The 24,550-nt window shown below is 35.4% G+C and overlaps 1 protein-coding gene across 10 annotated transcripts in view; it reads right to left on the bottom strand.

The window, feature by feature from the left end:
• Positions 1-24,550, bottom strand: part of BLTP1 (bridge-like lipid transfer protein family member 1) — a 249,850-nt gene that overhangs the window by 71,885 nt on the left and 153,415 nt on the right. For 9 of the 10 annotated variants that reach the window (XM_023741142.1, XM_023741148.1, XM_023741141.1 and 6 more), the window contains 8 exons: positions 17,153-17,372; positions 16,618-16,776; positions 14,857-15,032; positions 11,628-11,803; positions 6,724-7,430; positions 6,044-6,289; positions 3,729-3,822; positions 1,406-1,456 (listed from right to left, as the gene is read on the bottom strand). In XM_023741142.1, coding sequence (XP_023596910.1) covers positions 1,406-1,456; positions 3,729-3,822; positions 6,044-6,289; positions 6,724-7,430; positions 11,628-11,803; positions 14,857-15,032; positions 16,618-16,776; positions 17,153-17,372 — 1,829 coding nt within the window. The remainder of the gene's footprint in view (positions 1-1,405; positions 1,457-3,728; positions 3,823-6,043; positions 6,290-6,723; positions 7,431-11,627; positions 11,804-14,856; positions 15,033-16,617; positions 16,777-17,152; positions 17,373-24,550) is intronic. The other variant, XM_023741144.1, reaches the window with a different exon arrangement.

The following is a 24,550-nucleotide window of genomic DNA, read 5'->3' as shown; positions in this document are numbered from 1 at the left end:
AGTCCAGGGAGTAGGGCCTTAGAGGCAGGCCAGGGCCTTCTCCCACCTTCTTTTACATCCTGAGTCCAGGGAGTAGGGCCTTAGAGGCAGGCCAGCCATCCCTGTCCATACAGGTTCAGTGAATGATTTCAGGGCTTGCTTTGAGGCCTCATTATCTCTACCTCTATCTCCACCCCACTCCACCTACTCGACCATGCAGGCCCCAACATTTAGAGGCAGGGAGAGGAAGTACAGTAATTTATGCGCCCTAGCCTATGTTGCCTGCCTCAATTCAGTTTTGCCAGAAAATCCAGCAATGGGGGGAGGGGGAGTGTTGTGATCATGTGTTAGTCAACTTTTAAATCACTGAACCTCCCCTTTCCTTTTGGCAATTACACTATCAATATTTATTTGTTATATATCCAGAGAACTCAGTGATGAAAAGGAAAAAAACAGTAAATCTCTAGCTACTTCAACTACTGAAATAGAATTAGATGTTTTTTTTTTCTACACCTGGGATGGCAAAAATGTAGAGAAGTTGTTTCCAGAAAACATTCAATTCTCTAGTTTAATATTAGTACAGTTATTCCTTCTTAGTACTTTCAGTTGGCCGATAAAGTGATATTAGATCACAGGCAATCCCAACAAAGGGTTGTTAATTAAGATATTTTGTTTATAGCCTGTTATCTCTACACAATTAAACAAATCCTAGCAAGTCGGGTTATCTTATCAGCATACAGTATAATATACAGATCTATCTGTTCCACATACTCAAATTTTATAGAAAATGTCCAGAGAATAAGTGTTAAGTAATATATAAATTTGTCATGGTAACAGACTCATCTGATGAATATTTAAAAATAGCACCTGAGTACAGCTTACTATCACAAAATGTCAGATATACAATGGGTCAAATCAAGCAGCTCAAAATATAAACGTGTACATAGTAAAAGCTATATATAAGGTCTATCAATAGGCCAGTGAACACTATCTTAAAAAAAAACAGAATTATATGGTTGAAATGTCCAGATGTTTTCTTATATTAACTAGTGTTTTAATAATTATTTTTGCAATTAGTGAACACTCGTTTGCAAAGTGGAGCTTTTTTAGCTTCTATTATCATTATCATGTTTTTGATAATAGAAAATTTAACAGTAACATAAATAAAAACGCACAATACACAACTAAAGTATTATAATCTTTCAGCTATAAAACAACAGATGAATTACCAAAAAAGGCAGTCGTTACCTGTGTGTCTCTCATGCATACCAGTAAGCTTTAATTTATAACAGGAACTATATTAAAGCTATAAAATAATAGCTAACTACACATATTCACAGCCATGCAGATAATCTAAATATTCGTTTTTTTTAAAACTCAATAATATGTTAATTACAAATCTATGAAAAAGAACAGTATGACATACAGAAACTCTTGTTTGGCTGTGCTTGTAGGAGATGTAGGAAAATCCTCCAGTCTACAGATGAAGATTGAAGAGAAAGCAGGAAAACAAAAAGGAAGCAAATAAACATTCGTGCATAAGTCAGTCACTGGCAATCATCTGGAAAGCTTTTCTAATTTCCCATTTTTTTCCTTAAAGTACCTTTTAAACTATTTTCTAATTCATTTTCCTTTTGATTGAAATTGGAAATGAAAAGCTAAAGAATAAATCCAGGAAATCTTAACATAAACAGAGTTTGACAGGTTGGGAATCAATACCTTTAATTTTTAAAATAAAACAGTTATGGGATCTTTGCCTGGGTAATAAATATGTAATTTTTTTTTAAATTCTGTCTTATAACTATTACGTTTTGCAAGTTTAGAGACCATTTGAAGCCCCTGTCTTAAAAGACAAGAGATAATGGAGATAAGAAGTCTCTTAATGTTCTGAAATGAGCATTTATAGAATAAAACACACGGGACATCTGAAGAATTTATTTTATTTTTGAATAGGTCCATGTAACCATGGTGCTTCAGGTTTAGTCACTGAAGGACTCAGGGAACACAATGTCTGTGATGACTTTCTGCAGAAGCATCATGGTGAGACGGAAGGAGTAAAAGTGCAAATTCTGGCACCTCTTATTACTGATTGTATGATTTTAAGCATTTTAGGCAAATATTTTGATCTTTCCAAATCTCAACTTATTGTTCTGTAAAGTGCAGATAAAACCACCCAGTTCACAGAACTGTTGTAAGGATTAAATAATCTATGTAAGGCTACTATGTAGGCACACTGAAAAAGTGTAATTATTATATAATAATATCCCCTCGCTGTCTTGAATGAACAGAGAAAGATCTTGTCTCTCACAACCATTGCAATTTCTGGTCTGTCTTGAAACAACTGCTTAGGAATTGTGATCTGGACTATAGGCAGTCGTTATGAAATATACTCACTTTGGTTCTAGACTCACAAGTCCAAATTACCCCAGCAAAGCTTAAACCAGAGATGCTCTCCAGGAAATTTTGAGAATACTGGGCTCTCTGAATACTGATTCTAACAAAATTCATTGCAGAAAGCTCTAGCCCATTAACAAATATTCATTTCAAGAAATGTTCCCTAGGACAGCTATCACATTATCCAGATTTTTAAAATATTGTGACTAGAGCTGTAACTAACTGATCATAATTCTTAGTCAATCTATGATTAATATTTAATTTTTATAGTGCTGAACCAAACCTCTAGTTAGTTGGGTATTTGGCATGATGGATGTTTTACAGGACTATATAGTGCAACATTAACTATTTGTAATATTAAGAATGAGCAAATTCTTAAAATTTGGCCTAAATTGTTAAAACACATTTTGTAGTTAGAACATAAAACTGCTCCACCGAAAGGAAGTGTATGAAGTGTATGAACAAAGTCAAATAATTAAATGTACTGACAACAGATAATGATCTGAATATCAGTATATATATAGTACAAAGGTTGGAGGTTCAAACCCACCCAAAGGTGCCTTGGAAGACAGGTCTGCTGATCTGTCTTTGAAAGGTCACAGCATTGAAAACCATACAGGCCAGTTCTACTCTGCACACATGGTGGGGGGGGCGGAGTCTCCATGAGTCAGGATCGACTCAACAACAACTTACGACAACAACATGGTAAACTCACTATGGAGTCCCTGGGTGGTACAAACAGGTAGCATGCCTGGCCAGAAGCACCTGGAAAGAAAGGCCTGGCCATCTACTTCTGAAAAAAAAAATCAGCCATTGAAAACCCTATGGAGCACAGTCCTACTCTGACATACATAAGGTCGCTATGAGTCAGGATTGATTCAACAGCAACTGGGTTTTTTTTTTTTTTAAACTCACTATATAAGTCCTACCTATAGTATTAGAAAGATTTCACATTTCATAGATCTTTTTGCTAAATTCTTTAAACAGTCAAATAGCAAGAGAAAGTTTTGAAACTCAGCATAAAAATGAGTAGTGATTTGTTAATACAAAATTGAGAGATGTCTATATTCTCTTCCTATAATTTTGCTTTACTTAAGTACCTGAATTGAGTTTTTGCATCTTCTATGTCAAACTGAAATTTGTACCATAATCATTTTTAACAAATTTTAGAAAGGAATAAACACATTCCTCTAAAAACATTATATTTGGTGATATCCTTAATGACAGAATCTCAGTAGTGCGAACATTATGTGTATAAACCTCAAAACTGAGCAGGTATGGATTCATCCAAAGAGTTTAAGTTTCCTATAAAACTAAAACAAGTATGAGAAAATAATAAAAATCAACACACTTACTGTATATTTGGTGTAATCCCTTCAAGCAGCACAATATTAACCCCACCAATGTGAGCAGTGGCACATGTCTCGGTCATCTTTTGATGTAAAACATCTTAAGAGTGAGAAGAAAAATAATTATTTGAGTTCTGAATAATAAGATAAATGTGTTTCGTATTAAAACTGTATTTCATTTATAATAATTCAGTAACAAAAGATAATTTTAAAGTTACAATAAACTTTGTTAAACTTATTTCAAAACTACTTTTTAAAAAAATTTCCTTGAAGCTTTTTTTATTTCTTTGCATGTATATATACACACGTTATAAGTAAAAATTGGAATAATGCTGAATATGCAGTTTAGTATGCCATTCAAGCATTAAATAGCCTAACGGCATGTAAAATCTCAGAAGTAATACTTCCTCAGGACAGAACACTTGGGAAATTCAAACCGTTTGAAAGAACAAGAAAAAAGAAATCACATAAACTAGCACTCTTGGTCCATATTAGGACCTGTTATTTTAACAGAGGATACAAAATAAATATTTTTATTATTTACAAAAGTCCAATCAAATCACACATATTATTTTTCCGTTACTTTTTCATTTAGCAATATAAACTTTTTTCCATATTAATAAATTCTGCAACATGATTTTTTTAACGGCTACATTGTAAACTATTATATGGACATTTAACCAATTCCTTAACGCTGACACTTGGCTACTTCTTTGTACAGACATCTTTTCACACAATTCTGATTATTTCCTTTCCTAGGTATGTAGACCTGGAATTGCTGAGTCAAAAGATACATGTGCTTTAAAGACTATTAATAAAAACTATTAAATTAACCTTCATGAAGGTTAAACCAATTTATAACAATTTAGAAGTGAATGAAAATGTCCCTTCTCCTCATCCTCACCAAAACTTGCCATTGTTGTTCTTAATCGTTGTTAAACCAACAGATGAAGAAATGGATAACTTTTTTTTTATTATTATTTTAACCAGTGAGGCTGAGCAAATTTTATGTCAACTTAGCCATCTGAATTTCTTATGTATTGTTTATGTCTTTTGCCTATATTTCTGAGAGTAAAGGATATGTTTAGATTTTTTAATAATTTATAATTCATCTAATTTGTTGAGAGAAACTTCTGTAATAATATGATTTTTTTTTAAATTTAAAATTAGTTTTTGAGTAAATAAATGTTCAGGGCACAAAAATAAGGGTACGTAATAAAAAATAGGTTCAAAACAACTTTTGATTAAATTTTACATATTCGGCAATCATAAAGTTAATAATAAAAACACAGTGATTTACAGTTTCCTTTTCACAGGCAACAGGAGACACTGGTATTAAAGACTTATAGTTGCAAGTGAATTCCTGTAACTTCACTTTCATACTGCTGCTCAGTTTCTAAAGTCTTCTTTGCTAACAGTTTTTAAATTAGCCTAACTCAAAGTATAAGAATTGTATCCACTGATTCTAAGAAGCACTTATTTTTTATTTTAACATCTCTGAAACTGGGATGAATAAAATAATGGTGCATCTTCAAATTGATGATGTCTTGGATTTGATGAAATGCCATAGCTTGCATGAACATATTCAAGATATATGGTACATTTTGGTTAACCTATGACATTTTATATCCACTGAAATGACTTCTTTTAATAAAGATACTAAAGTGAATACTGGATTATGAGATCTCTATGATAGTAATAAAGCAAAGCAAACATTTTACATATTTCATTATTTTGGTGAAATTTTCAGATATCAGACATCTTACTAAACCAAAAAAATAAAAATAAAGAACAAAAAACTAAATTTGTTACCATCAGATCTATTCCAACTGATAGCGACCCTACAGAGAAGAGCAGAAGTGCTCCATAGGGTTTCCAAGGCCTCTGTTTCTTGATGGAAGCAGACTGACACATCTTTCTCCCTCACACACAGAGGCTGAAGGGTTCAACTTTTCAGTTAACAGCTGAGCGCTTAACCACTATGCCACCAGGGGTCCCTGACATCTTACTACAAATCAACAACTCCTTGCCGTCGAATCGATTCCAACTCATAAATGGTTATCAAAAGAGAGTTAAAGAATAAGTGCCACAGGACATTAGGTACATTAGCTAGATCTTTATGTACCTGAAAATTTTCATTAAATATCAAAACTGCTTCATAATTTACTGATCTTCAATTATATTCAAGTCTCTTGGCACTCTACTCTGGAATCTGAAAGGCCTCATTTTCTGAAGAAAAATTGCCGAAGTAGGAATTTTGAAGACATGGCATTTTTTTTTTCCCCCAGAAAAGCAGCTCTACAGTACTAGAGTCATCATACCTTTCATTTTTTCCTTAAGGGTGAAACTGCCATGGATTCTCTTCAGTTCCGATTCCATTGTTAGCCCACCAATGTCTGCCTCCAGGTGTGTGCGATTCACCATGCCAATGCCAAACACTATCAGAGTAACATGCTGAGGTTCAGAAGTAACCAAGCTACGTTTCCTCTGTGGCTTAGTCAAACTGTTGTTGTCTTGCTCATTCTCAAAAACGACTTTACATGTTGGTTCTACAGGACTCCGAACACCTGTGCATTAAAAATATACAAGTTTAGATATGGAAACTGTAAAAGAGAAGAACATTCTAAAAATCATTTTACTTTTCTTTCCTACATATTCCCAACCATCTCACTTCCTCTTCTTCCTCACCAAAATGATTTTAAAATGTTTTCAACATTCTCCCGAGGTTCTACTGAGAGTAAATAGTAGAGTCAGATATTTGAAATCAAGTCTATCTGAATTCTTGAAGTGCTATGGAAGGGTATGGGAGGATGGGAAATGGAGGGGCAGAACATCTGAATGGTATTACTATTTTCTCCACTTGGTGATTGCCAATTTTTGTGCTTTTTAATTATCCACTTACAACAGTAGGAAAACATGATCAACAGCCTGCTAACTTTTAAAATTATTATTGTTATTCTAAACAGAAAATTTTAAAACATGGAAATGTTTTAAATGTTACCTGCTGGCCCAAATGTTTCTGAAGATTTTTCCAATATTCCTGTTGGGTCAGAGATAAGTGAGTAGAAGTTAAGCAACTTATACATGTTCTGCCAGCACTCGGCTGAAGGCTCACTTTGCTCTGACACAGTAATTGAATCTGAGTCATCCATATGGATAGTCATGTGATCCACCACATCCTTTGAGCCTTTCCTAGACACTTTTGAAGTTCTTCTTTCAGATCTTCCTAATGAATTTTTGTTTCGTGATTCCTTTTTGTTATTCTCATTGTTGGTCCTTTTGTTCTTTGCATTATTTACTCTACTGCCACCATTCAGACTTCCTCTAGAACTGCGACTGAAGTCAGATGAGCGAAAATCACGGTGTTTTCTAGTTTTGAACGTAGGTGTTGGGGAAGCTGATCCAGCTGTATATCTGCTGAGTTTAATATCAGTCTGAGTCGCTTTGATGTCATCTATCATTGTACTAAACTGATGAATAAGACGAACCAAAGCCATATCTACATGCTGGCTTATTGACTGACAGGAAATAGTAAAGTTGCAGTGGAAGGTACTGTAATAACGCTTGTTGAGATCATGAAAAGAAAGAGCGCTGGTAGAGTTCTGAGGGGTGCACACTGACTTTTCCATTACAACAGCACTGATGCTAAAGGTTTCCAACATTAATGCTGGTTTGAACTCAAGTGGAGGAAGATTTACATGGCCCTGCCTAATAATACAAAAAGAAAAGAAGGTTTTACTTTTTTCCAGAAGTGCACGATCTTTATTAATTCATAAGCAAAATAATCCCCAAGCTGAAATAACGTTACAATCCATTTAAATAATTTCAAGTTAAGAGATCAAGTAGAATACGCTTTTTTATTAGGACAGCCTTTTTTTAAGCTGGAAGCTGGCCCTTAAGTCTTCCTTCTTGATCTTACCCTGGAACTGACTAACCTAGCTTTCAAATCAGTCTTCTTACGTTAAGAAATTATTTCAGTGAAGTGATAAAACTATTTTTCTTGCCATCCCTATGGTACACCCCCCCTATGGTAATACGACAGAGGTCATAATACTACCTAATATTTGTAGAGTGCTTTAATTTCTATCATATAACCCTTTGAGTATTCAAGGCAAGCAAGATGGCTTAGCAAAGTTAATTGACTTAACTAAGAGCAGTGTTTAACAAGCTCATTGGTGAGAAAGAATTAGAAGGTACTTTAAAGAAAGTCATCTAGGTCAACCCTTAAACTGATAAATTCCTTCTACAACATATCTGTCAAGTGGCTATTTAATTGATGCTTGAACATTTTCAAACCTGAATTTTCTTGAATTACGAGCCCTGTGCTCTTCTTACAGAGTCCTTATTGATACTAAACTTAAGCAACCTCCCTTAACTATCCCCTCCCTCCTTTACAAGCCACATATTTAATTTCTTCATATTTTATATAACTTTATTTTCTATAAGAAATGAAAACCTCATGGCATACTTTGCTATGTTGGAAGTAATAAAGAAAGCAATTAAAATAAATATGAGATACATAGTCAAAAAAACTTAAAGGCATATATACAAAATTATTTCTCAGATTTTGGTAAATCTTCCTGTTTATTAAAGATTTTCATGGTAAGAATACTATAGTCAATTTTTATATAAAAACAAAAATGTCTCAGCTTTCCATAAATCAATGAACAATAATAATAACAGTAAGTCTCAAGCACCAAAACTTTAAAAAAGCATTTTTTCCTCTCTTTCCATGTATAATATGAATGTACAGCCATATAAGTAAAATTAAATGCTGGCATTTTTTTCTATCAAAGAAATCAGAAGCTGCCTGATGTTTTCAATTTAACTTAAATAATTTATAATTACAGAACAGTAATTCCTAAATGAAAATTAGTAGCTATTATTTACTAAAAAAAAAAACCACACATTGTAGCGTAATTCATGAAAATGCATAAATTCACAGGAAGCCTACAATCAATGGTAAGCATACAGTCAGAGAAAAAAAAAAACTAGATTTTTAGGATTAGAACAGATAAAAGAGAGAAGACTCAAAAAAGATTGAAACAGCCTTTAAGCAAAAATAAGAATCTAAAACATGTAAGGGAGGTAAGGAAGTCTTAAAGAGAGGCAATTTAGGAAAAGGAAAAAAAAAAATCTGCTACATGATGAAGCAGCCATTTAGGGCAACAGTAGCCAGGCAGGTGAGGAGCTGACATAGGCACTCTAGAGCCAAAAGTTAAAATTTAAATTAAAAAAAATGTTTTAAGTCTATCATATGTGCAATTATTTTGATTGAAGATAACAAAGAGGTGAGGAAACTAGTATTTATGAGAAGTTACATGTCAGACCCTATGCAAAATGATTTAATAACTGTCCTGGCTTTACAGTCTAGTTGAAAAGTCATGCATGTTTATACAATAATTAACAGAATGAACAATATGCTACCGAAAAAAAAAAAAAAAAGCCACAAAAGATTAAAATTAATGCCCAAGAAAAATATGGTGTGGCAAAGATCTCTAAATAAAAGGGTTTAAGATGGAATTACGGGATATTTGAGAAATGAAAGCTAAGCATGAGTTAGAAGTAAGAATGTGGAACACTCAGAGCTGCTGTGATATCAGTGGAAAAATTAAAAGGAATGTCAAGATCAGCAACACTAAATTCAGTAAATTCAGGAAGTCACTCAAAAAAGTTATCCAGGAACATAAAAAGGGAAATGTAAACAGATGAAGGTCTAGCTTGTGGCATTATTACATGGCATTTAGTAGGCCAATAAGCAGGCCGTAACTATAATCTAATTACACATACACACACTTATATATAAATATATAATACATATAATTACATATTTGAAGATACATATATTGTCTGTTTGTATGTATGTATATGTAAGTACATGTAGAGAGATAAAGAAAGTGCAAACAGAAATAAAAGTTTAGCTCAGATCTTTCAGCTGTAAATAGGGAGTGAATACAGCTATTAAATGTTTTGGTGTCTGGATTTGCATGGTTCAAATATGAGTGAACTGCAGTTACTAGGGTTTAGTTAAACATTAGTCCCCCAACAACACGGGTCAAATTTCAATTACAAGGTAAATAAAATTTACTGTAACTGCATAAGGTACAAATTTCTCTGCTAATTCTTCAGTCCACAAATCACTCTGTAAATAACAGATGCACAGTGGCCAATTATGTCACTTCTTTCAAAGTCTGTTGGTGATTGGTCAATGTGCATTTGCTATTCAGTTCATGCACAGACAGCAAAGCACGTAGTTGTGCTGCTTCTTTGTCTCCCAGTGATAAAACCACGTGGCAACCTACAAAAACAGATAATGAAAAAAGGGAACTGCCCAACATATATTAAACCATAGCAAAAAAACAAAAAGTGAAAATGCTGGAAGTGAAATTCAATTGAACGTAAATGGAGTCAGAAGAAAAAGCTGATCATGGAAATGTTGACACTTCTGCTGTGTGAGAGACTCTGTATATGAAGCAAGGAGAACTCAGTGAAGGCAAGCTTATTAATATAAATGAAGAAAGTGGTTGTGATAAAAAGGTTAAAGATATCTCAAAAGAAGTGATGCTGGCAACAAATCTCATAGTAAAGGAACTCTCAACACTATTTCATGACATAGAAAGCACAAATGATAAAATGCTGGAAGCCAATCCATACTTAGAAAGGAATACGACATTTCAGTAAGTGGTTTACAAAGAAGAAAACACTATAATTCTCAATGTTTCTAATGTTTTAAATTATACAGTACTAAAAAAAAAAAAATTAGTTTAACCATCTTTTTCATTTCACTAAATATTTACAATCAACAGTAAGGACGTTTTTAATGTTTTGACAATATTTGTAAAGGTCATGGAACAATCATAATTCTTCCATTGATTATTAAGATCACTCTGCATGGTTTCAGCTTGCACAGCCATTTTTTATAATCCTACACTTTGTAAAAAGTAACGACTACCTGTATGTAATAGAAAAGACAATGCAATTTCCATGTTCCTGTCTCATTAGAAAATCCTCAGGTATTTAGAAGTTAAAAAAAAAAAAAAAATAAGAAAGCTATCTTATATGAATAATTATCATGAATTTTTATAAAAACTAATTTTGTGGAATCATTTAAAATTTTAAACACAACATTTCAAGTGAAAAATACATTTAACTATATATTGAACACAAGCTCATTCTTCTTTTAACTTGCCACTTTGTAAAAGCAAAAGTAGGATGAAACTAAGAATGTTGCAGAATTCTCCTGTCACAGTGCTACGTACGTCCACATCCAACTATTCCAACATACTTAAGGAAGACCCAAAGTGAAATTCCAATTTCCCAAAAGATTAGTTAAATCCTGTTATTGGGCATATTATTTCCCATGCAGGCAATAAAGAAACTAAAGACCTATCCATGGCAAGAAAGAATGGCAGTAAAAGATTGTCCTTAACTTTTATCTTTCTACATTTAGCATTCCTGAGTATTTGTTCCTGATGGCTAAACTCTCAATATGACTGCTATCCTAATACAAACCTCAAAAAAGGAGGCTAGAATAAATTCTAAATAAAAATGTAAAATATTACAATCCATAAATCCCTAAAAATTCAACTACTATAACAGTAAAGTAAGTAAATGCTGAGTGCATATATCAATACATATACATGTATACAACATATATATATACCTTGGATGACCCTCATGTGCTAACATGGTATAAAAATAGCCTAAAATAGGCCTTGTAATCCCTTGATAAAATCATCAGGTTATGAATAAGAAAATGTGGCTACTACTTTTATTAAATGGAACTGCCTTCTCATTAAGATATTAAAGTTATCTTTTCATTAGGATTAGAAGAAAGCAACGTTAAAAAACAAAAGAGTTATCATAACCTTTGTATAAAATTTTGCATAAAAGCATAAAAGATACCTTCTTGCTCTTTTGCCTTTTCTCTCTTTGGCTGTGTCTGAATCCACAATATCTGCTCTGAGGCAGTCCAAAGTCCCTGAAAATGAAAGGTGTTCCCCAAAGTACATTCGGTAGCAGAGTGGCATTGCATCCTGTGACTGGATCCCTGTATGACTCAGAAGAGGTTTGAAAACAACCTAAAAGACATAAAACGTTCATATTAGCTCAATTTATAATTCATCATTTACTATGGCTTTTTTCTTACTGTACCTTAGTACATATTATTACTATATTGTGAAGCAAAAAAAGGTCTCATATAGTAAATATGCTATAATCTTACTTAAGGAGCCCTGGTGGTGCAGTGGTTAAGAGCTTGGCTGCTAACTAAAAGGTCAGCAGTTTGAATCCACCAGCTGCTCCCTGGAAACCCGATGGGGCAGTTCTACTCTTACCTATAGGGTCGCTATGAGTCGGAATTGACTCAATGGCAACGGGTTTGTTTGTTTAATCTTACTTAAAATTTCAACAGTATTTGAGAAAATCTATTATGGGTCACTCATCTTAAAATTAATCATAAGGACAAAGATTCCTTGACCCTGCTTGAGTGAACAAACAAGGAAAATGAAATTATCAAATCATTCTACTTTTTGCTTTTAAAAAGGTATAAATACCATGTTTCCATAAAAATATAGCATATTAGGTTCACACAGTGGGTCATTAACTTCCTGTTTTAATATAAAAATTTTTCAAACGTTTTATTATAAATATCTGGCCTACTTTCAAATAGTATCACTTGCTTATAACAGTCTTTTAACATTTACTTTCTGACAATTTCCTTTACATTTTTGGAACATATATGCTTATGGAATACATTACTCTAGTTAACTAAATCTCTAATTAACTGAATTTCCCAGTCACTAAGAGTTAACCAAACAGAAGCAGTTACATGTGTTGAACAGTGGATCACGATTATCACTTTGGCTACTCATTCTCTGCTGCATGGTTCCTCTTCTTCCCCACATATCCCAAATACAGATGTTATCCAATGTTTTCCTCAGTCCCCCTCAAACTCTTCCACTATACATTCTGCCTTAGTAATCCTTTCTTGAGGCTCAAAAAATCCTATATAAATGGACACACACCATTTGTGTAATGAGATCTACGACCATACTTTCAATTGTCTCTAGGTCATCTCCATTTGCTTGTGCTTGGGAAAAAGGGTCACTCTTGTGAATGTCTGAAGGCCTAAAATGAGACAATTCAAACGATTTTACTCTAGACTAGAATCTTAGGGAGGCGTTTTCTCTCCCTTGCGTTTGCTTGGCACACATATCACTGGGTTTACTCTTTCTGAGATTTGCTCTTTCATCCCAGTGGAAAAACTCTCCTTCAAGGCTCAAACCATCTTCCATCTTTCTTCAACTCTGTTATCTATCTATATGTCCTGGTTAATCATTCATACCTACTGGGGACTGGGGTTCCTGACTCACTCTCTTCTTTTTCTGTTCTATCCCAATTTATCATCTTGAATGGCTTCACTGGCCATTCAGATGACCCAATCAACATTTCAGACCCAAAGTTATGTGACTTCCTTGTTTCCCACAATCTTGGTTTAAACTCCATTTCAGCATCTTCTTAGACTCTATATTCCATCTTTTCACCTCATTTTCCTTACTACATCTGTTTTGGCTCAATTCTCTTCTATTCCTACGGCTGAGCTGCTAAGGACAATGAGAAGAAATGACATACTTGCATTTGCTGGTATTTCAACACTAATTTAAACCCTTAACCGGAGCCTCAGCAGTATTTGGCAATCCTTTTGAGGGCTTGTGGTAGGCTCTTTCCCATTTATGCAAACATTTAAACATTTCTAAATCACCTTACACATTTTGTTATTTAATATTCATATTCCAGGTAAATTTTAGAGTCATATATATAAAACGGAGCCCTGGTAAAACAGTGGTTAAGAGCTTGGCTGCTAACCAAAAGGTCAACAGCTCGAATCCACCAGCTGCTCCTTGGAAACCCTATGGGGCAGTTCTACTCTGTCCTATAGGGTCGCTATGAGTCAGAATCTACTCAACAGCAATGGGTTTGGTTTGGTTTATATAAAAAATAATATACTTATCTCTAAAAACGTGCATTAAATGCTAATAAACACAATAAACTTACTACTATATAGACAATTTATTTTCTTTTCCCATTCTTTTTTTAAAAAGTCCCTAAAAACTACTCCAACGTATTGGAGAAGTAAATCTCAGGAAACTTCAAAAGTGCTTGATGCATTTTTAACAGATGAACTGCCTCCTACTGCCAGAGAAAATTGCAAACTTACCTCTATAGTTATGAACTGTCTTTACTTTTTGTCTAAAGCATCTCTCTATAGTTAACTCTAAATTCTAAAACTTCTCATTTAAGAATCTTGCTCTTTCAGTTAGTCATTCTTTCCTATTTTTCTGATTGCGACCTTTCTAATTCCTCATAAGTATGTAAATATGCTCAAACCTTTCACATCCTGAAAAAAGTAACACCAATACCCACCTTTCACTCTATCAAGTCCCACTCTCCCACTTGCCTTCTGATCACTCAAACAAAAAAATAAGCTTCAAAGATTCCCCCCTCACTTTCTACATTTCTCCTTGATCTTATCAGAGCCACAACCACCTAAGCTTAGAGCTTCATTACCACTTGTTTGAATAATTTCAATAAACCATCTCTTCTTTCCACCGCTAGTTTCTCTGCTTCAATTCATTCAACCCATTGCTACCCACATAATAATTCTACACATAGATTTCTAGTCTTGATTCTTCTGCTCTAAAATCTTCAACTCTTCCCCATTGCTCACTCAACAAAGTCTTAACATAGCTTAAAGACTACGTGATAAGAGTGGATTTATCTTTCTAGTCCTGTTTGCTAATCTGTATCTCCAAATAAGAAAAATGTTACTATATATGACAAGAAACTAAATGTCACCTTCCTATAATGAGCATCTACACATGCTTAATTTGTATTTATAATTAACCTATCTATTGTTTTAAATGTTATATGTAACATTTTTAAATGCTGGTTTGCATGCACATTAACCTATGCACTTTTTAAAGGCTCCCCTTTCTTTGCATGAAGGTTTTAGGCAGATAGGCAAAGAATCAACATCTTCACTAGAATTCCAAGATGCATACTGCTTAAAGGTTCCATTGCTAAGTACTGCTACTGAGGTATTAATACAATTAGGAAAAAGGGGGTGGCTTACCTGTGCATCAGCAAGCTGAACAGCAGGAAACCCCTGGTTTGCTTCCTCTACACCTGCCACATCATCCTGACTAGTGCTATGCTGAGAATGTGTCCCATCCAAAGTATTCTGGTCACTAGACAAGACAGTGTTGAAATCTGAGGCTGAGGGTATTGTAGGAAGATTGGGTGCAACACCTACCAGAGTAAATTTTCAAGAATAAAATGTAAATTATTGGGCAATAGAAACAACTTAAAATAGCACAGCGAGATAAATTTGTGAAGCCTGTACTGTAGTACCATAACCAGACCACTTATATTGAATAGAAAAAAAATTTAGTACTTGTACACTATTTTCAGACACGATATATTTAATGAAAATGAAAGTAAACTAAATTTTCAGAAAACACCAGCCATCCTCATACATCAAGTCTATGTTAGAGTCAGTCAGTCCACATGTAGAATTATACGGCCAGGAGATCTTTGAGAAGCATTTTACGTTCCATCAGCTTCACACTGGGGAACAGAGTTCAGACAGTCGCAGGGCAAAAGCCATAGGTGTCACAGAACCACACATACAAATTTCTTCCCAACTATGTTTTCCTGAGACAGAACAAAAATGAAATGTCTCTATTCCTTTCCTCTGTACTCCCTTTACCTTTTACCTCTCTAGGCAAAGGGCCCATGATAAAGAGAAGCTGTTCCTTTCTGGTTCTCTTGAAATTTAAACTCTATATACTCTCCGAGTAGTGAGACTAGTAACAGGAAGGTAAAGAGAGTTAGTGGAAACATCATCTTTCTATCTTCTATAGATTCTATGCAACAAAAATAAACTGATAAAATTTTTTAATAGAAAAAGAAGAGAAAGAAAGGGTGTGTCCACTAAAAGTCTGGGGAGAACCACTGTTACTACTTTGGTGAACTCCCTGTCAGTCTCCTTTCCACTTACACATATTCTTTTAAAATGAATAAAAGGCCCTCATTTGTCTCTCATCTTGAGGGCAGGAATCTTATTTTCTCTTAGTACCTCCTAGAATTAATTATTTGTTAAGTAACTATAAAGAAAGCAAAAATGCTAGTTATCATGGGCCAGAGGAATTTGGATAATTTGAAAGTATTTTTGTATTGTAGGTTCATGATGTGGGAATTACACTTTACATTTATTCATTTATCTCCTTTTGGTGTTTTAAAAATTAAACCGATCACATTAAGTGGAGGCTTGCAACTCTTTAATTCATATACGATCTCATATTTGCCATATTTATCTTTCCTTAGGAACACGGGGAAACCCTTATGGCATAGTAGTTAACAGCTATGGCTGCTAACCAAAAGGTCAGCAGTTTGAACCTACCATGTGCCCCTTGGAAACCCTGTGGGGCAGTTCTACTCTGTCCTATAGGGTCGCTGTGAGTCAGAATTGACTCAACAGCAATGAGTAGGAACACGGAGTGACTGTTTTCTACTCTCTTAAATGAAATATTATCAGAAGTATTTCATAAATTGGTCCATCTCAACTACACAGTAACTAAAACGTTTAAAAAAACATTTTAGGTTTTTAACCATCTTCTGAAAAATAGGATTTTTCCAGAACCATACACGTGCCCCTTATACAGCTCACAGCTGCTAACCAAAAGATTAGCAGTTTGAATCCACCAGCTGCTCCTTGGAAACCTATGCGGCAGGGCTACTCTGTCTTACAGAGTCACTATGAGTCAAAATCGACTCGACGGCAAATAGGGTTTGGTCTTATACAGTTAAACAAAATAATGTGTTAACTCAATACCTGTTGGAAGACTATTGTGGCCCGACTTTGTAACAGGAGATTCTTGTACCACACTTCCTCGATTACCCACAGCATTTGACATCCAATTATAGAAGCTCACAGATGATGGTTCAGATAGCAAAGGATGTTCAGATAACATATCAGTGGCCACTGTATTTCCTGAAAGTAAAGGTTTATTGAGCATGTACTAAGGAGCAGAAAACAATTATTTTTGAAAAGTCAGGTTAAAGTGCTTGTCTAGATATTTTCAAAATCTCACTGCATGATGTTGATATTTGGATATTAAAGGCATTAATAAAGATAATTTCAGTGTTGGCTGGTCTAGACATCTCACACCACACATTGGTTGACAGTAATGCCAATGTTGCCATTTAAAAATGCACACTAAAGGTATGAAGACACTGGAATGTTACAAACACAATAACAACTACCCAAAATATTTTCTCACAGATAACGTGTAATATGAAAGATTAGTTGTACAACCAAACTATAGTATCTAGATAAAAGTTATTATTGTCAAATCTAGAGGATGTACCTGTTCTCGTTAGAGAGCTACTTTTCACAGCTGTACTACTTCTCTGGGGAGTCCCTTCCAAGAGATTGTGTAAGCTTGGGAAGCTTCCAGTCAGGTAGCTGAGTAGACTCTCCTTCCTTGGACTCTCCTTTAGTGGCATCCCCGAACGTCCAACATGCACCGGAGAATCTGTGGCAGTGTCACCACTGGTATAGCTCAGAGAATGATATGGGTGAATGCCCTACGGAAGGAACAACATGGAGCTCTTTCTCATGCATACAATAACCACTGCTAATACTACAACTACTGTTACTGTTGCTATTACTGCCCCTATTCTGCATATTAATACCAACATCAATCACATCGAGGACTGTGGTGCATCTCAAACGCATATGAAAACGTTTTATACTGCTATACCAAAAACAAAACAAACAAACCTGTTCCCATCGACTCAATTCTGACTCATAGCAACCCTATAGGGCAGAGTAGAACTGCTCCATAGGATTTTCAAGGAGTGGCTTGGTGGATTCGAACTGCTCAAAGGGCAGCTTTTATTATCATTATTGTACTGAAGCACATTCTCTTATTTTAACCATGGATCATTAACTGCCTTCTAAACCTGAAGGAGGATTCTGGTGGCAAAATATACAGACGGCAGCACAGCATATAAAACAGATGGCAGGAAAAGAAGCACTCATTAACACCAAAAGAATAATACACAGAGCATCAGGACCTCAGAAATTCATGAATAGGGTGTCTGTGGAGGCTCTATAGAACATCCCTGTAAGCAAAGAAAAAAAGGAGCCTGAAATGACTCTTCATGTCACTGCTTATTTACTAAACCAGCAAACTGAGACCCAGACATAATCCCCCTTATGAAAAATACTCCCTCAAGAAACTTACTGAACTGTATTTACATATGTACCTAAAACGATCATATCATCAAAAGTCAGTTCTGGGTGCTACAAGAAACTAGAAAAAGGAAAGCTTCAGCAACCTTCCTTGGAGTTTCTTATTGAGGGTCAGCAGAGACATCTACCTAGAAGGAAACCAGAGGCTCTCTGATAAGAGCAGGAAATGCAGGGACAAAGGCTAACATTGCTATGACTTATGAAGTCAGCTCTACCTGAAAAGCAGAAAGGTACATACCTTTCTTCATGCTCTACCAGTCATCCTCACCTAGGTGGGAAAAGGTGGAAGACGGGTGATGTAGGAGGGAAAAGAGTACTTATTACCTATCAAATACTTGCTAAGCATATTTCATATATTATTTAACCCTTAATAAGTTCACAAGCTAAGTATAATTATTTCTGCCTTACAGAAGAGGAAAGTCCTCATATATCTACCAAGGAAAAAGGCAGATTTCTAACCCATACACTTGACTTCTACCCCCAAATTCTAGACACTATACTACCTTTCCTACTACCCAGTAGTAAATCTGTGTGTTAAGAATCGACTCTGGAAAGTTCTAAAACGCCAAAAAGAATTTCCAGTAACTCTTTGAAGAAAAACAAAAAAAGCAAAAATTACAGAATTGTGACATCTAAGATTAGAATTTCAGATCAGTTTAAAACATAGTACAAAAAAAAAGATTACACAGTTAGAAAGATCTTGAAAAGCAGAAGTCTGAAACCAAGCATTTGGAGCTTCAGTTCTCTGGAGAACTTTTACAAGTCATAAACAAAAGACTGTTCAAAAACAAAATTTCAGAAAAAGAACAGCGTTAACAGTAAAACACCTAAATGTGATCAGAGAGTATTGTAAAAAGCCACCAACCTGGAAAAAAGCTGAGGCCAACTGATGAGAATTTAAAGTGTTCTAGCCTTCTAACAATACTGTGGAAACTGAGTAAACCTAGCAGTCCAAACTTTTAAATAATGTGTATCAAACCATCATCAAATGTTTTAATTAAAACAGCAATACTTGCACAGAATAAAAGCTTTTAAACAAGTCTCCCCGGAGCTTCATTCTTCTGGATCCCCTTCCCAGAGGCTCTCTTAACTGTTTCTCACCTAGCCTTCTATAAACTGTATATGACTATGTAAGCACACGGAATCCCTGTATGGTAAAAATGGTTAATGTGCTCAGCTGGTAAGCGAAAAGTTGGAAGTTCAAGTCACCCAGAGGCACCTCGAAGAAAAGGCCTGGCCATCAACTTTTGAAAAATCAGTCACTGAAAACCCTATGGAGCACAGTTCTACTCTGACACACGTAGGATTGCCACGAGTCAATCTGGTAGCAATTTTTTTTTACATATATAAGCCCATACACATTATCATGCTATACTTCATTTGTATCTTAATCAATGTATTTTAGTAATCATTCCATATCCACTTACAGATCTACTAATCTTTCTCAAGTCTTCCTAGTATGCTTCTGTATTGGTATACACTAAACTGTTAACTGATTTTCTAATGGTTAGCCATTTACATTGTTTCTATTATTTTCCTATTGCAAATAACGTGCAAACATCTGAGTATCTATCACTATTTCTGTAGAATGAATTCCTGGACATGGAAATGTTGGATCAAAAATCATAACATTTTAAATACTGATACATATTACCAAATTGTTCTTCAAAAAGGTTACACCAGACTTCCGGGCAACATGGCATTATAGGCAGAAGCACCACACCGTACCTCCACAGCAAAGATCTGAAAAACTCAGCCAAACAAAGAAAACGGCAATCCTGAAACACTAAGCATCAAATGAAGCGATAAAGAACTCAGCCAAGCACAGAATGGGAAAAGAAACTGACAGAGAACACAAAGAGAGGACACATACATGCAGAGGTTCCCTATCAGCTGACACAGCCTGGATCCACCATCTTGGACTCCTATCAGAGACCAGCAAACAAGGGGTAGGGTACAAGAAAGCAGCTTCACGGAGCTTCCAGCAGGAGACAGAACAACTGGTAACTAGCGACATAAGCTTCCCCAACCCCCACCCTTCTTCACCCCCACTTGGCCTTCTCTGCTTCCTACAGCCACAGTCTCTTTGCCGGGAAGCACCAGCTTCACCCTGGTGTCGCTTGGATTCCACCCGTCCGCACTGGCTGGATCCTTAAGTGCCATTTGTTGGCTGATGGTGTTGCTTTTTTCTGCTCTTTATATTTCTTCCTTACCTCTCACCACTTTCTCTCAAATACCTGGCTCCGTGCACCATCTTTGCTTCTTCCTGAAAGGCTGTGAAATGCTGCTCGAATGTGAGATAGCTTCCCGGCCCATGCTGACACGCTGGTGGGATCCCAGAGCTTTTTTTGTTTCTTTTGAATTCTTTGTTTTCTTTTTCTTTTCTCCAACTGGGAGCCCATTCTAGCCAAGCAGTACTATGCGGCTTGGGACCTGCCCCCTCAGTTTGCACAGACATGCAGAGGGATCCCTGGGGACATTTCTTTTTTCTTGTTTTTTGAGCTTTTTTTTTTCTTCTGTTTTTTTGGGGGGTTTTCTTGCTCTTTTTTTTTTTACCGTTTGTTTCGTTTTCTTTTCCCTCTTTTTCCCTTTCTTCATTACTCAGTTTCTCATCTCTCTACACTTTCCTGCTCTTCCTGTCAACTAAATACCTGGTGCTGAGTGGCACCTCCATGGCTTCTAGCCAGGCTGTACTTCACGGCCTGGAGGGAACTTACCCAGACCTTGGAGCCACACCAATGGGATCCCTGGAAGCTTTTCTTTTTTCTTTCTAATAATTGTTTATTCATTTTTTTCTTTTCTTTTTTCTTCTTCTTCTCCTTTTTGTTTTTCTCCATTTCATACTCTCTCATATCTCCACACCAACGGCAAGCTCCCCTAGCACTCTTATTTCTTTGCTTCCATCCTTTCGACTCCTGTTCCTCTCTCCTCTCTCTCCAATACCCATCTTAGGTCCACACATCACAATCTTCCTCCTCCATCCTGCCTACCTGCACCGTGTGCTGAACATCACACCACCAAGTAGCCCAGGCATGACCTACTGTAACCTGCACTGCACAGATTACCGGCCTGCCCTGGTGGTCGGAGTAAGTGCCGCAAACAATCCATCCCAGAAACTTTTATTCAGCTAGACCTGCCCTGCTGTACCATTTCTCAGCAACTGACCCTGCGAATTGGAGAAGGAGGTGAAAAGTATTGTGCCCACAGATGAGCAAACAACAAAGAACACACAGCCCGCCTGCTCAGACGCAGCCAAATAAAACAAAAAAACAGGATGAAACAAACAAATCTACAATAAATAAACAAGAAAAATACCTACCAAAGACAGCAGACAATATCAAAACATTTACAAAAACAAGACAGGATGGTTCCGGTAGGCGTCCAAAATAAAACACCAGATGACTTTCCAGTAGAAGAAAAGACACTAGAACTACCTGATACGGGGTTTAAGTCTCTAATATTCAAAGCTATCCAAGAGTTGAAGCAAAAAGCAGACAAAAATGAGGATAAAATAGATAAATTCATGGAAAAGGTAGACAAATTAATGGAAAATACAGACAAAAAATGGAAGAATTCAGGAAAATAATGCAGGAACAAAACACTAAAATGAATTCACAATTAGAAATCATACAAAAACAACAGTTAGAAATCCAAAAGACAAACAACAAGATTTCAGAAATGGATACTGTCGTAGAAGGGCTGAGGAGCAGGTTTGTAATGGTGGAAGACAGGATCAGCGAAACTGAAGACAAACACTTGGATACAACCCTGTTTGAGGAAAAATCAGACAAAAGAATGAAGAAAAATGAATAGACTCTGAGATTATGTGGGATACAATAAGAAGCAAAAATGTGTGCATGATCGGACTTCCAGAACAAGGGGAGAAAACAGTAAACACAAAGAGGATCACTGAAGAACTGCTGACATAAAACATCCTCAATATTATGAAAGATGAAAAGCTGGCCATCCAAGAAGCTCAACGAACCCCATATAGGATAGATCCCAAAAGAAAATCACCAAGACATATCACAATCACACTCGCTAAAACCAAAGACAAACAAAGAATCCTGAGAGCAGCTCGAGAAAAACAAAAAGTCACATACAGAGTAGAAACAATAAGACTAAGCTCAGATTATTCGGCAGAAACCATGCAGGCAAGAAGGCAATTGGATGACATATATAAAACCCTGAAACAAAAAATTGCCAGCGAAGAATAATATATCCTGCAAAACTCTTGTTAAATTTGATGGTGATATTAGGACATTTCCAGATAAACAGAAAATAAGGGAATATGTAAACACCAAACCAAACTTACAAGAATTATTAAACGGACTCCTTCGATCTGAGAACAAACAGCATCAGCTCACAGGCTGAATCTAGCACTCAGGATCGAACTAGCCAGACCAATGTAGGAAATGAACTCTCAAGGACTATCCAATACAACAGGGAATACAACAGGAAATAAGAGCAGCTAATCTGTAAATCACAACATCAGAACAATAAAAGAAGGAATAAACGGTGTAGATATAGAACCTTCTAACAGAGAGGAAGGCAAGGTGATACCAAGTAATAATAGACTGCTTTAAACTTAGAAAGATAAGGGTAAATTTCACGGTAACCACAAAGAAAGTTAACAAACCTACTCATAAAAATAAAGAGGAAAAACATAAAGTTTCAGTAAAAAAAAAAAAATCTACAAAAACAAAAGAAATGAAAAAAAAATCAACAAACAACAGGAATTCAGCACAGGAGAGTAAGAAGAACAAAGAAAACATCAGCACCACAAAAAAAAGTACTACAAAATGACAGTAATAAACTCACACCTATCAATAATTACACTGAATGTAAATGGCCTAAATGCACCCATGAAGAGATGGAGAGTGACAGAATGGATAAAAAAACAGGATCCATCAATATGCTGTCTACAAGAGACACACCTTAGAAACAAACACGTAATTTTATTAAAAATCAAAGGATGGAAAAAAATATATCAAGCTAACAACTACCAAAAAAGAGCAGGAGTGGCAATACTAATCTCAAATAAAACAAAGTTTAAAAAAAAATCCACCATAAAAGACAATAGAAGGACACTATATAATGATTAAGGAGACAATCCATAATGAAGATATAACAATAATAAACATCTACACACCCAATAACGGGGCTGCAAAATATATAAAACAAACTCTAACAGCACTGAAAAGAGAAATTGACAGTTCTACAATAATAGTAGGAGACTTCAACACACCACTCTTGGTAAAGGACAGAACATCTAAAAAGAAACTCAGCAAAGATACAGAAGACCTAAAGGGCACAATAAGCCAAATTGACCTCATAGACATATATAGAACACTCCACCCAACAGCTGTGAAGTACATATTCTTTTCCAATGCACATGGGACGTTCTCCAGAACAAACCACATCTTAGGCCACAGAGCAATCTTCAACAAGCTCCACAATGCTGAGATAATACAAATTATCTTCACTGACCACAATGTCATCAAGGTAGAAATTAACAACAGAAAGAGCAAGGAAAAAAAATCAGCTATATGGAAAATGAATAACAATCTACTTACAAACCACTGGGTAACAGAAGAAATCAGAAATGGAATTAAAAAAATTCCTAGAAACAAATGAGAATGAAAACACATCATACCAAAACATTTGGGACACAGCAAAGGCAATCCTCAGAGGACAATTTATAGCAATAGATGCACACATCACAAAAGAAACCGACAAAATCAAAACATTAACTACACAACTCAAACAAACAAAGAGAACAGCAAAAAAAGCCCACAGCCACTGGAAGAAAGAAAATAATAAAGATCAGAGCAAAATAAATGAAATAGTGAATAGAAAAGCAATAGAAAGAATCAACAAAATGAAAAGTTGGTTTTTTGAAAGAATCAACAAAATTGACAAACCACTGGCCACAATGACAAAGAAAAACATGAGAGGACGCAAATAACCCAGATAACAAATGAAATGGGGGACATTACAACAGACCCAACTGAAATAAAAAGGATCATAACAGAGTATTATGAGAAACTATACTCCAATAAATTTGAAAACCTAGAGGAAATGTATAAATTTCTAGAAACACACTACCTAACCAAACTATTACAAAGTGATGTAGAAAATCTGAAGAGACCCATAACAAGAGAAGAGATTGAAAAGGTAATAATAATAAAAAAAAAAAAATCCCAACAAAAAAACCCCTAGCCCAGATGACTTCACTGGAGAATTCCACCAAACATTCAAAGAAGAGCTTGTACCAGTACTACTCAATCTATTTCAGAATATAGAAAAGGAAGCAACACTTCCGAATTCATTCTATGAAGCCAGCATAACCCTGATACCAAAACTACGCAAAGATGCCATCAAAAAAGAAAATTACAGACCGATATCTTTCATGAATATGGATGTAACAATTCTCAACAAAATTCTAACCAACAGAATTTGGCATCATATCCAAAAAATAATACACCACAACCAAGTAGGATTCATA

Source organism: Trichechus manatus, unplaced genomic scaffold, assembly GCF_000243295.1.
Source record: "Trichechus manatus latirostris isolate Lorelei unplaced genomic scaffold, TriManLat1.0 scaffold00174, whole genome shotgun sequence".
Taxonomy (NCBI): domain Eukaryota; kingdom Metazoa; phylum Chordata; class Mammalia; order Sirenia; family Trichechidae; genus Trichechus; species Trichechus manatus.
The sequence above is the reverse complement of the archived record's forward strand: the minus strand, read 5'-3'. Positions and strand labels throughout refer to the sequence as shown.